At 38.7% G+C, this 14,123-nt stretch overlaps 2 protein-coding genes across 2 annotated transcripts in view; one reads left to right on the top strand and one right to left on the bottom strand.

Moving 5' to 3' along the window:
• The window catches only part of DHX32 (DEAH-box helicase 32 (putative)), a 20,563-nt gene extending 15,160 nt beyond the window's left edge, over positions 1-5,403 (top strand). Inside the window, exons 8-11 of the mRNA XM_071749669.1 lie at positions 1,188-1,337; positions 2,339-2,529; positions 3,357-3,538; positions 4,581-5,403. Coding sequence (XP_071605770.1) covers positions 1,188-1,337; positions 2,339-2,529; positions 3,357-3,538; positions 4,581-4,773 — 716 coding nt within the window. The 3' untranslated portion in view covers positions 4,774-5,403. The remainder of the gene's footprint in view (positions 1-1,187; positions 1,338-2,338; positions 2,530-3,356; positions 3,539-4,580) is intronic.
• Positions 4,992-14,123, bottom strand: BCCIP (BRCA2 and CDKN1A interacting protein). Its single transcript, XM_071749665.1, has 7 exons — positions 13,989-14,123; positions 11,098-11,172; positions 10,403-10,483; positions 9,470-9,562; positions 8,758-8,945; positions 8,225-8,402; positions 4,992-5,398 (listed from the first exon to the last, which is right to left on the bottom strand). Exons 1-7 carry the CDS (start codon positions 14,121-14,123, stop codon positions 5,228-5,230), a joined length of 921 nt encoding a protein of 306 aa, XP_071605766.1. The 3' UTR covers positions 4,992-5,227.

Below are 14,123 nucleotides of genomic sequence, written 5' to 3'. Positions count from 1 at the left end.
TGAAAACATTGATGAGGTCACCCCTCAGTCTCCTTTTCTCCAAACTAAAGAGACCCAGCTCCCTCAGCCTTTCCTCATAAGGGAGATGTTCCACTCCCTTAATCATCTCAGTAGCTCTGCACTGGACTCTTTCAAGCACTTCCCTGTCCTTCTTGAACTGAGGGGCCCAGAACTGGACACAATACTCCAGGTGTGGCCTCACCAATGCAGAATAGAGGGGGAGGAGAACCTCTCTTGACCTACTAACCACCCCCTTTCTAATGCACCCCAGGATGCCATTGGCCTTCTTGTCACCAGATAACACAGGACAGGGCTAAACTTAGATTCTTTCAGGTCTCAGTGCTCCATAGTGATATTGGTTTCAGCAATATTTAGCTGTCTCCTAACCACACAGCACTGTCCTACTTTTACAGGACAACCCTAGCACAGAACCAATGCTGCAGAGCTATCTACTGCTCAACAGCCCCAGCCTAACCCTGCCTGGAATGTTTTGGCACAACACTACTGGGTGTGCCCATGGGGAATATCCTAGGCCCAGAAGCTGGTGAGGAGCCTTAAGAAGCAAAGACATGAACCCCCAGGATACCAAGCTGAATTAATTCTTCTCCTTACAGGACAACTTGGTTTAATGCTCACCGTGGCTTGATTTTTAATAGTGGGCCTAAAAATGGGATAGAAGATTTAAGTACATAGAAAAAAATATAAACAATTTGAGATAGGCACAGTTTAGCTTTTTAAAAGCTCATCCATCTCAAAAGGCACAATTATGTAGTACAGTACCAAAACAGAAGTAAAACACACCAGAAGGCACAAATTTCAGTATATAGGAGCAAATTAAGGCATTACATCCACAGAACTAGTTTCTTTCAATAATAAAGAAACCCCATGCTTGGATTCTGGCTCAATTGGATCTTGCCATTATCAAGCATTTTTGTCACCAGCCTAGCAAAAAGCTGCTCACCCTCTGGAGTTTACAGCAGAAAGTAACTGAAGATGAGATTGCAAGAACACCCATCTAAATAAACCTTAGTAAAAGCAAGGATCCAGTTCTTCAGTAGCAACCCAACACTGAATATTAAAGGGAACTGAGAAAGGAAAAAAAGCCACAAAAACTATCAGTGGAGTAACTGTTTGTGCATTCATTCACCTCTGTGTCTTAATAACCCCTGGCTTGATTTTTCTCTAAGCTCCTACCTGCTTCTTACATGCACCTCCTGGAACAGAAGAGATTGCTCTTACTTGCTGGAGGAAATTTTCACACCCTGCAGGAGATCACTTTACTCTTATCAATGTCTTCAATGCCTTCAAGGAAGCCAGTGCAAACTCCACACACCAATGTAAGTGTACCCATACCAGAGAAAATGGAGCACTTGTAACCAATCTGGGCAAAAAACCAAAAAGAAACCAAAACCCAAGCAAGTGTTATTGGCATTCAGTTTATAAATCCTTCTTGAATGATTCTTTCTGGAACTGTCAATTTGCAGAGAAGAGCAACCTATGATAGTAGTCATTACAAATAGTAATTTTAGTTTCTTAACTAACTGAATGTGAGGTAGGAAACCATACCTCATCCACCAAGGATATGTAAGCACTCTTGCAACTGGCATTTGCAGTGCCACTGTACAAAATCAGATGGTTCCTCCAGTAAAAGGCCATAATCTAAGCTTAAGCTATGAAATGATGTAAATAGTTGAGGGGGGGACTTGATTCCCCCAGCAGCTTCACAATTCTGATGTTTTTCTGAGAGCTGCCAACTAAAAGGAAAGTTTAAGGGAACAGCAGCAGGCAGAAGCTGTTCACAGCACTTTCCTGTGTTCAAACATCTGACCCAGGTTTGTTCAGCCTGAGTCCAGTTCTTACACATCAGAGTGGCAGATTTGCACATACCAAGAACAAATGTATGGCAGGACAGGACTGTTTCATGTTCAGACACAATAAATGCTGAAGAGAGGTCCAAGTGTGGGATCATCACAAGCACTACAAATGTTTTCTCACTGCCATATCCCTGCCTGAATCCAGAAAGCTTGAAAATAGGATTGCTACTCATTCTTTCTGAAGCTATCACTTTTTACAGACAAAGTAAGGGATTTTGAATAGTAAGTAAGGATATAAAGTATTGCCCACTCACTTTACAAGCAAAATCAGAGAGCTTAAGTTGTCCTTATGGTTCTTCTTAGCAGAATTTTGGACAGCTTTGACACAGCTACTCACTCCAAAATGTTTTTCATCTATTTGAGCAGTCGAAGAGAATTTCCAGAGCAGTATCTGTGGACAGCACCCATCAGTAACACTCTGCTTTAAGCCAAAATACTGTTGGTATTTTTTTTCCCCTCCACAGACTCCAGTAATGAGAAATGGTGTCGTGATTATTTCCTAAGCTGCTCTGCACTGAGGATGGCAGAAATTATCCGGGCTGAATTAGTAGAGATTATGAAGCGTATTGAACTTCCCATTTCAGAACCAGACTTTGGGTCAACAGAAAACACACTAAGCATCAAGAAATCTCTCTTATCTGGTTACTTTATGCACGTAAGGAAAAATATTATGGTTTCTTCTGACTGCAATGTTACCTTACACAGAATGCTTCCAAGCAACGCAAGTTAAATAGTGAAGTCTTTTGATCACCAGAAAGGATAAAAGCCATTTTTTCCAGTGTACCACAGAAACACTTCTACCAATTCCAATCTTTTTTCTGGAGCTCAGCTCTCACAGCGTGCAGTTCACACACTTCACTGCAAGAGGAAAGCTGTCAATCTGCCTTTCACTCAAACACACCTTTCTTTCTTTCTTTCACCTCAAAATATTCCCTAATTTGTAGTAAGTCTCTCGGAGCCTCATTTCTTTTGTGAAGATGTTTTCATGAAATTACACCCAGGAAACAAAGAACTGATTTGGTGAATATGTTTAGGTATACATAATACACAGCTTTCTTCATCAACACCAAAGGAGGTAATCAAACTGCAACTGTAAACACAAACCAGAAAGATTAATTTATTCTCACTTGAGAACATGGTTTTCTTTGCATCACAATGCTCCACTTAAACATAAGAATGACCCCTCCAAACTACACTATTCCAAGAGGCCTGCCACCCTCCAAAGTCAAGCTGAGATACTTACAGTATAAGCCTGGCTTCATTTGTTGCAAAGTTTCCTTTTGCAAACTGATATTTTCTTTAAATTTCATTTCACAGTCCTCAGTCCCAAGCTTTCCTTGCAGAAATTTATGAAGAGTCTCAGGCTCTCCAGTTGAAAGCTCCTGAATACAAGTTTAACTCCTGGATTTAATAGAACAGGCAAACACTGATCTGTGCATCTTGAATATTCAATTAAATAATAACTCTCTGCCTTTTTATTAGATTGCTCGTGATGTTGATGGCTCAGGTAACTACTTAATGTTAACACACAGACAAGTGGCCCAGCTTCACCCTTTCTCATCATATTGTAACACCAGAAAGACCCCTGAGTGGGTTTTATTCCACGAGTTCAGCATTTCAGAGGACAATTCCATCAGGGTGGTCTCTGAGATATCACCCAATCTGTAAGTAAGCAGTGGTGAAACTGTCTCTTCCCTCATACCTCTACCACTGAAGTGTCTTTTAAGTCACACAGGGGAAGGACACAAGGTTTTTCCTTTATCTCCATAATAAAAGCAGATTTCTTCTGGATCTGTTGAGAAACATTGAGAAATCACTCAATCTAGTCAAGCAAGAGGAGCTGGCATCACCAGAAGGGTGAAGAAATTACTGCTTTTCACACTTCTTTATATTCACTAGTAAATATATGTGGAATGTATTTTATTTCCTTGTTGCCAGTACTGTTCTGCTACTGTGGGTAGCTTTGCTTGGCATCTTCATTTTCATTCAGAGCACTCAGTTCCATTAGAGCTCAGAACTATTAAAAAGGGAAAAACTTGTGATCTCACCCCTTAATATTCTTTTCATGCAAAACATCATTTAAGTCAGCCTTTTGCATTTCCTAATAGGTGCTGATCTATTCAGGTACTGAATTAATCTAATGTCTGCTTCTATAACTGTAATTAAATAATTCACTGAAAAAAACCCACCAGAAAGCAGAAGTTTCCTACAAGATAAAATACACAGGAATAAAAAAAATAAAATCAAGGAAGAGTTAACACAGCAGTGTACTCACAGATTAATCTGGCTGGGCATGTCTTTGCTCCTTGAAAAGATATTTTCCAGCACATCTTTTTCTCAGTATGTCTTATGTACATATACTTTTTTCTCTTTTCAAAGTTCATAAGAAAGCCTTTTTCATAGTTTCATTGAATCAAAAATATGTTCAAATCCAGAGAAAAAAACCCAACACTATTTCACTCAATCTGCAGCACTGAGAACTGAACAACAATCACCTGAGGTGTAGAGTGTGTATATTATGTACAAGTCTACTGAAAGCACAAACTATGAGTAGATCTTGCATAGAGTTCTGGTTTTGAGTTGAAATATCAACTTTGTAGCTGTATGCATCATCATGTTGCTGGTGTGTTTTGTACAAGCCTGGATTTAGTTCCATTTAAAAAAAAAAAAAAAAAAAATTAATGTTTTGCCTTATTTCCTCACCAGATTCATGGAGCTGGTACCTCAGTACTATTTTAGCAATCTTCCTCCTAGTGAAAATAAGGATATTCTCCAGGAAATAATGAATCACTTGTCACCTGTTTCAACCATGAAGGAGGAACAGAAAAGTAATGATGACAGCAAAGAAAACGAAAACTTTGCCCAAACTCACACTGAACAAAGATGTATTATTCAGTGATTTTAGAGTGAACTATCATATATTGAACAAATATAAATAAAAACAGTCTATGCAATATATATCCCACTCTTAACCCATGTTATTTTGAAATTTTGACATAAATGGAAGAAACATACAGAAAAAGCACTTTTCTTAAATAAAAGGAGTTGCATGTATTGTTTTGTAACAAAAATATACAATTTAAGTTGGGTTAAAAACACATGGAGTAGATCTTCAAGTTTCCTTGTAATATTGTTTTTTTATTGACTGCTTAATGATGATACCAGACTGCAGTAAGACACAATATTTAAATGTATTAATTTGATGGGTATTTTTGGCTGTACCACCTACTTGTCTTTTAAGTGCACAGAGGGAGCATTTGAGCAGAACAAAACCATTAAGAGCAGCCTGAAAAGATTGTCAGAGTTCTGCATGGCTGCTTTACAAAAAAAATAAAAGGTGTTTATAGGACCATTCAGAGTGAGAGATAGTCTTTGAGTTTCTCCATAATTACATTAATTCCATCAGCTGGAACTATCATAACAGTCCGTAAAGGCTTCATTGGTTCATCATCAAAGGACCATCTGCCTCCCAAACAGGTGTCACTTTCCTCTTGCACAGAGTAGCTGAACTTCAAAAGGGCTTTCTAAACAGAATAAATGCATTAAGATTAGTATTTTTAATTAGCATGAAGATAATACATCACCTAAACACAGTAAAAACAACCCCATTATGTACATGCTTATTAAGAGGTTCTTTTCTTCTCTCTCACAAGGCCCACCAAACCTACCAGAGAAACCACTGTGAAGTGCTTTGAACTCTGGCTTTTCACAGAATTCATACAATTCATATTCAATCCTAAAATGATTGCTATCCTTGTGGCTGGGTATCAGAAAAAAAAAAAAAAAAATCCTGAAGAGGAAAAAAAATGAAAAATCTATGCCCCCTTTTTATGCTTACTGTGCCTCATTTTAGATGGGTTCAAGACAGCATCTGATTCCATATCATCACATCAGGTATGCCAACCCTTAGAAGCTATTGTGCCAGCTACCAGGGATTCTTGAATGACAAGAATATCAGGCTTTTAGCAAACCCTCAACCCTGGAACAAGAGCAAACCACTAGCTGTGTCATGTTAAGAATGAGCAGATCCACCACAACCCAGATAAAAGAAACAGCGAGGGGGTGCAAGTGGAAAAGAGCCTGAATTAAAGATGAGAGCTTGGTGTGGGCCACGTGGTGAAGACCCTGGCAATGAAGAGGCTCTGTTCCTTTTGTGGCACTCTCTAAAACTGCTCAGAGTGCTGAGCATTAGCAGATCTGTAAGGATTTTTGGTACAGTAACCCCCCTCTCTCACACCGCTGGCAGAAATTCTGTACTAAGGGTTCAGGCACTAACTCAAATTACTGAGAATTTCCAAAAGCTCTTGTAAAGTCTCCAGATGTTTGGAGCCACTGCAACATATATTTGTACAGGTTGTTTCTTCAAACAGGGAGGTGTCCACATTATGGATTTTTTATTTAGCTTTCCCAGACAAATGCCTGATGGCTAAGAAATGCCTAACTAATGTTTCCAGTTCCCACATAAGACAGATTAAAAAGTAAGACCTGAACTAAATGAAAAAAAATAAACTTCCCTAACCTCTTCCCTTTGCAAGGGAAGTTAAATCCAGTCTCCTTTTAGCTTTGCTATTTACTAACAGTATCTCAAGGCTGTACATTTCATTTTGGAAGAACCAAAATTGAGTGGCTTTGCTCTAGAACAATATGAGCAATGGAGGCCCTAAACCTTTAATCAATTCTGGGCATAACAGAACTTTTCTTCTGCTCCCTCAATAACCTTTTAAGGAATAGAATAAATAGAATAAAACACAGTGAACTGCCAAGTGGCAAAGGCCATGTCTCTGTTTTATTTGGGTCCAAGTGTCTGCTTCACTACACTTAACACTATTTCATGTCAATCTGATAAAAGTTGTGTGATCAAGGAGGATATAAACTCCACCACTAATTTAACACATACACATTATTAAATACAGAGACCTGCTTAATATAATACCCTCCAAAATGTTTAAAATTATTTTGTTAAAAAGCCTTGGCCTGTTAAAAAGAAATGCTCAGTTAGAGCCTACCCACTTGAGAGGATAATTAATGCCATTTATATAAAAGCACACAATTAGTCTTTAAAATGCCATTCAAAATAACAAAACAGATAAATGTAAAATAGGCCTTGTAGAACACAACACCCACAGATATGTGGGTATCACAGGCTTCTCTCCCTCACTCTTTAAATAACATATATATAAAACTAAAGTTCAGTTGGTAAAGCTGCTGTGTCAGGAACATAAAAAGAAAATCCCAAATTTGTTATTTTATTATTTGTTATTCCCTATAGCTAACAATGAATTCACCTCCTTACATTTTTCTTCTTCCCAAGAAATAAAATTTCAGCCATAATATAGCCTCTAACAGAGAATGTCATGAGTTATTGCATACAGGAACCTTTGCCATTAACTGCATGATGCATGTGCAAGCACTTTATCCTGCAGGCACTGCCAGAAATGAATAATAATGGGCTCTTGACAAAGCAATCTTGTTGTATTTTTAAAGTTTTGAAAAAAGGAAAAGTTCAGTGAAAAATTATTCACGTTTCCAAGTATATATTTTCATTTTATTTCCTGCATCTTCCCCTCTCATGATTTGTCTTGGGACCAGCAGAACTGCATAGAGGGGTTGCCTTAGGAAATAGGAAGCAATATTTTTGTCACAATATTTTAGCACCTTTTATTAATATACTTGTTCTAAGCAGAACTGAGACAGAAAAGAGAATTTTTATCTACGTGTTTGAGTCTCCACAAAGTTTTTTATTCCTAGAAGTTTCTGAAAATTATGAATATCCAAATGGAAGCAGACAGATCAGGTTTCCATGTTATACAACAAACAAGACACCAATGTGTGGCTTTGCATGGGGTAAGTTTCTTGGGAAAAGACCTCAGAGAAATTCATTTAACTGCATTATCAAACCTAAATAAAACCTTAACAGCTGTTTTCTCTGGCACAGGACTACTGTGTAGAGGCAGAGAAAAGAGATCTATGTACTAAAGTATTGCAGATGCTGATCCAATCTCTAATACCAGAGATTTTACCATTTTTACCATTGCCACAGGTAAAATGCACCACACCATCTTGCAGTCAGGTTAATTGTGAGCTGAGACAAGTAACATATTAGCAAATTCATGCCAATACAGGGAATTTAATAATTTGGATTCCTGGATGAGACACCTGAGTTTGTGACACAACCAGGGGTTGCATCCTCATCTCTCAACACTACTCTAAAAAAAGCTGGATCTGAGAGATATCTGATATCTTTTAAAAAAAAAAACTTTGAATTTTAGGTGAAATACCATTTTGTGTCAAGAAAATAAACATCTTTAATTTAAAACAATTTTTAATTTTAAAATAATTTAAATTGTTACCTCATAAAAGAATTCTTCCTCTGCATTTGCAAACATTAATTCCTCCTTTTGCTGATTTCTCTTTCCCTTGCTCTTTGCATTCCTCTTTGTGGCTTCTGTAAAGGTCTTGCTGATGAGAAGATAGTAGTGGCACTTTCCACAAGGTTTGTTTGTTCTGTGTGCCTCAGTCAACTCTTTCCTAAAGACAAATAAATCTTTACACATACAATTTGAAAATAAATTTAAACCCTCAACAAGTGCATAAGTCAACCTTCTAATGTATTAGTACAGAAAGGATATTCATATTTCAGCTTGTTCCTCTACACCTCAGAAAATAACTTCTGCATATGCATTCCTGGTATTCAAATATAATATTTGCAATTTTAAAACTAAGACCTCATATGAGATGAATATTTTTTTATATTTTACATGTTTTACTTACACCTATAGTATCACTGTGTTAACATAGTTCTATATATGTAAGATATCTGAAAAAATGTGAAGAAAACACTGTTCAACATGATGTTAACCAAAACCAAATGAAACAAACTTACTGAAGCTGCTGGTGCATGGGCAGAGCAATCTGGGGTGGGACATTAATGAATCTTTCACTTAGCAGGAGACCCACAGGCTTAGAACTGTCATTTAGGAGCTTTTCCAGTTGTTCTGCTACTTGCTGTTCACAGCTCTTCTCACAGTGACTTAGAATCAGCTCCTTGATTTGTTCAGTACACTGTGTACCCTAGAACCAAGAGGTGTGTTTTCTTTTCATTGCAGAACAAGAATTTACACAAGAAAACCTTGAATGGGGACTTCAGGGAAATATTCTACAGGCCTACTGGCAATGTCCTTTTGCAGTCCCTAAAGCAACATACAATTTATCTGAAATTATTTACCAGCCCTAAAGCTGAGGGCAAACAAAGGCTCTTAAGTGAGAGGAATGCAGCTAGAAGCTGCTGTCTGCTCAACAGCAAAACTCAAAAGCTGCAAAAGATGAAAGTGATGGAAAACAAGAGGCTGACAGCTAAATTACCTTGGAACTTCTTACTAAACCTAGTTTTAACTCTCTACACCACTCTTTGCTTTATGCTTTACCTTCAGGAAGACACATGGGACTGGATCCAAAAGAAAGCTAAGTGATGAACAACTTTTAAGAACATAATCTTCCAAGGTGGAATTCAAAATCTTGATTCAGCTTTTTTTATACAAGGCCAAAAAGCAGGATGAAGTCTCCCTACTGCCTGGGTGTTCATGAGGAATACCAACCTTCCTTTCTGTTAAATTTAAGCAGCTTATAAAGCCAAGGACTTCATCATCATCTTCATCATCATCACTACTTTCTTCTTGGACTTCTGCTTGCTATTCAAAGAAAGAAGAAGCAACAGCTCAAGTTGACATTCTATTTCCACTCTCCCCAGCAAGAAATATTTTTTTTCCAGAGATGCTTGGCAGGTGACAACCACCTAAGGTGATCTGTACAAACACAACCTACAAATTTTGGTGCTGGTGGTGAAAGAATTCTGATTATGGCTATGAAAATGCTGCAGCACTGAATGTCTCTGCACTTAGAGCCAGTGATTTAGAGAGCCAGGTTGTGTATCTTCTACAGCAGGATCTTTTGAAAGGCACTAAAATTTGATAGCTCACACATAATGAGAAGCATCTCAGTACAAGGGACAGCAATATCTTAAGCAAAACCAATTTCCTTCAGTTTCTTATGCAGGAAAATAAACCTGAGTAGTTTTAAAAAACAGGTTGCTTAAAAAACATTGAGCAAGAGAGCTTGGATACAGGGTGAAAAAAAAGCTCAAGAAAGCCCTGCAATGAAAAACCTGGGGAAAGAACTGATGGTCATGCAGGCATAATACAAGGATCACATTAAACTTGGGCATAAAAATTGCTGGGACAGAACAAAAAGGGAACCCACAGTGAGGATGCCATACAACATGGCACAACTGCACAGCTGTGCCCTGTGGAAGCAGCTTCTTCAGGCCAAAATTCAGAGAGAAAAATGACAAGCCTTCCACATATAAGAAGAAAACAGCCAAAAAAAAAAACCCACCTAAATCTCCTTTGGTTGAAAGTAGGCATCAAGAAAGCAAACAAATCACAAGGACAGCATCACCTTTTGCAAGGCTGTAACATTATTTCAACATAAAAAGTATTGTATTTAATTCACAATTGTAAATTCTCTCTTACCTTGATAATACTTCCAATATGATTCTGTTGTATTAATATATCAGTTAGCTCAGCAATGTTAACAGGAGCTTTCAGAAACAACTGGAAAATAAAAAACAAGAAGTTTTATGCCTGATGATAGATCATAAGCCACTTAGTTGAAAATAAAGTCAGTAACTTCTGAAGGTTGTCATGCAACAATGTTTCGTTTCCAATTTCCATTTAGTGAGTTTGTTTATTTAACTTCCTCCAATGTAACACTGTAAAGACTAAAAAGCAACTTCTTGAAGTGCTTGCTCCTCAACTCTCCACAAGCAGACACTTTGCATACCAGGTACCCTTTTGAGTTTGGTGACCTAAATTCTTGCTGAGCACAAGAGAAACAACCAGAAGGCTGGAAGCTGTCACATTAAACAGACCCATTTCTTGCCTTTTTTTTTAACGACTGTAATTTAAAAAAAAACACCTCCAGAAAGCTGATTAACATTGAGGGAATTTTTTTGGGCAGCAACTAACACAGTGAAGATGGAAAGATTACATACACTGGGGAAGAAGAGCCCTACAGTGCATTGGGTCAAGTTCTGGAAACCATGGATTATGAAACATGTTCACTATGAGCACAGGAAAACTATGAATCAATACAAAAATGTGAACTGATGACTTTATGTCACTCTTTAGATATTATTCATGGAAATATCAACAGGAAGTCAAAGTACCTGTTGCAGCAATTTCTTTATCCCATTGTAGTCATTGTCTGATATGGAATGTGCTTCAAATTCAACATTCACCTCCTATTAAAAAGTAAAATACAGAATATCAAACACACTTGCCAAGAAGCTACATCAAAACAAAGGTAAACTGCAAGAAACTTGAAGACAAGTAATGGTCAACATCATAAATAGCACTTATTTCCATCTTGCAGTAATCACAGCAATTGTTAGCATTTCTTCTGCAGTCTCGAGAGAGCATTTTTGACAGTAATTTTTTACAACTGATTTGCAAATTGTGTTGTGAACAAACCCTTAATACTTCATTCCTAAAATGTCTTTCTCACACTTGGGTTCACTGTAGCCATGCAGATTCTCTGCTGCAGAGAGAGCCTTTGATCCCAAGGCAGTTAAACTCTTAAACCTGCAGGACTGGAGTGTAATGCCTCAAACTGTTTTGAGGAATCAAAACTTCTGGACACTAAAATTTTCAGTCAAATTGAATCAAAACTTCTGACACCAAAGAAGACTCCTACCACTCCAGTCTCACACTGAGGTCACAGTCTTTACAATCCACTGGGAGAACAGCCTCAGAGGCCAATTTACAACATATAAAAAAAATATACAACCCCTTCTGAGGGGAAGAAATATAGATGGGTGCCAAATATTCTTTTATGGTCCAGTAAAGCAAGGAAGAACTACAGAGGTAAAACATAAGTGACTTTCTCAAGGAGGGGACATGATTTATTTAAGAAGCTGTTTATATAAGCAAAGAGATTGTATCTTTGGGGTGTGTAGTATCCACACTGGCATCCAGGAACTCCTGAGTGCTTTAAAATTCAAGGATCTCACTGAATGATTACACCAGTAAAGTCTGAACAAAACACAGTTTACAGTGGTTCTGAATGCTGTGCAAATCACAGCCATAAAATTGATATAAGCACAGGAGCACTAGATGTTCTAACACTGGGTTTGCTTTATGGCTTTTCCAGTGCCCAAAAATAACAGCCTGGGATGGGAGAGTTCACAAACATCCCATCTTTCATCTATAAAAAAAAACAAACCAAAAAACCAAAGGAAATAAAGACTTATCATATATTTTAGTGTGTCTTTTCTTGCTGCTCTGCACTTAGTCTCTTTGCACTGCATCCAAAGCACAGAGCCCCCAGAGCAAGCTGCTATATGCAGTAAAACTGCTAGAGAGAACACAGCAGTGAGCAAAGCACCTTCTCATCAACCAGGCCCCAGCTGGCAATCATGTTGCTGTTCTCAGATGGACAGAACTGCCACATGCCCCTTTCTAAGAAAAAAATATCTGCATAAATGAAGAGATTGTCCTAGAGGTGAAGTGAAAGGCTGGCATGGCAAAAACTAAAATTATGAGAACTATACTGAAACAAATCTGATTTTACAGATCTCCAAGTCTGTAGAGGTCTAAGTGTTCAGTACACTTTAACTTTAGCAAAGCACACCTTCTGTCTCACAGAAGAATTGAGGGAAAACAGGTATATTTTTCTATTTACACTCACAAACCAAAACGCACATAATAACAATGTATCATTCTCAAAAGCTGGAACACCCAATTCAGCACAATATTGGAAATTTCATCCCCTGCACAAACAACTGCAAATAAAATGCAGTAGTGCAGGAGGCACAGACACCACCCTGAAAACCTCTGTCACTCAAGAACCTCGATGCTGAAACACAATAAAACACAGTTAGCAGAAATGTTGAGCACTTAAAAAAAGAAACAGGGGGAAAAAAAAAGGATTATTGCCAATAGCTCTAATTCCATGATGTCCCCACTAGGGCAAAAGGCTGAAGCAGTGTACAAGGTACAGAGAGCTGCTGCTCAAGAACTTCCTAAACACTCAGCTCAGATCATGTCAGTACCCACAGAACAGGGCACAGGTTTCTAGAAAATGGCAAAAAGTGCTTTTCCATCGTGTTATTATGACTGATAAAACAATTAAGCATACACTTTTTATCATATTTTTTTAAAAGGTAGGGTTTGTGGGGTTTGTTTGTTTTTGTTTCTTGGGTTTTTTTGGTTTTTTTTCTAAAATAAGCTGAGGCCTCGTCTAGGAGGGAAACTGACTAAAAAGTGAAATCCTAGTGAAGACAATCAAGCTAGCAAAATATTTACTTTGAAATGTACTGAGTTAAAACACTTTGATACTCCTAGTCTGTGACTCTTTTAACCTCTGTGAAAATGACAGGTCATTTATTATAATCTGATTTTAAAAAGACCTCAAAATTCCGCCCTCCCAGTCAGGGGGAGGACCCTTCCCTGACTGCTGTGCTTTCCACACGTGTACAGCTACACATTGAGAGAAAGCTCTGAAAACACATTGACATTTGGTTTCCATGAGGTCTGGCTTTTTAAAAAAAAATTTTCCCCCCTCTTTCTTCGACAAGAAGAAACTTAAAGCAAATCTCCTGTGCTGAAAGCCTTATTCTCAAGCGGCCGTGGCTTCCCCACACAGAAGGCAGACCGACCACGCGGCCTTGGGTTTTATAACGTTTTAAAAAAGAAAACAAACAAAGAAAGATAATTCGAACTTTCCATCGCTTCACTGAGTCAGTTTTACCTCATACATTCACACACCCTGTTACTTTATTACACTTCAAGCTGAAGCCCGCGCCGCGCCCCGACCCCCGGGTTCCTCTCAAGGAGCTGGCAGGGGGACAAACCCCGCTCCCCAGCACCACTCACGGCTTCACGAGCCCAGATGCCTCTTTCCATCATTTTTCAACTTATTTTACCTCCAGTGCATCAAGAGAGAACGGGAATGATAAGGAAGAAAGGGGTGGGTGGGGGCATGGCCGCGCCTGCGGGGCCCCGAGTGCCGGTGCGGGGCAGGCGTGCAGGCCACCAGCGCCGGGAGAGCTCCGCTCACCTCATCGATCCTCTCCTCTTCCTCAGAATCCGACTCGCCCGACTCCTCCTCCGATTCCGGCTCCGAGCCGCTCTCCTCGGACGGGGATTGCGGCTGGGGTTGGGACTGAAGCCTTCGCTTCGCCGGCGTGGCCAT

The sequence above is a fragment of the Heliangelus exortis genome, chromosome 7 (assembly GCF_036169615.1).
Source record: "Heliangelus exortis chromosome 7, bHelExo1.hap1, whole genome shotgun sequence".
NCBI lineage: Eukaryota > Metazoa > Chordata > Aves > Apodiformes > Trochilidae > Heliangelus > Heliangelus exortis.
The sequence above is the reverse complement of the archived record's forward strand: the minus strand, read 5'-3'. Positions and strand labels throughout refer to the sequence as shown.

Bases quoted from the DNA above. Each gene is read 5' to 3' on its own strand.
- BCCIP (XM_071749665.1), bottom strand. From the start codon at position 14,123: ATGGCCACGCCGGCGAAGCGAAGGCTTCAGTCCCAACCCCAGCCGCAA. The intron at 11,173-13,988 runs GTGAGCGGAGCT...ACTTTTTAATAG, and splicing joins AAGAGGAGAGGATCGATGAG to GAGGTGAATGTTGAATTTGA. The intron at 8,403-8,757 runs GTAAGTTTGTTT...ATTTGTCTTTAG, and splicing joins CCCATGCACCAGCAGCTTCA to GAAAGAGTTGACTGAGGCAC.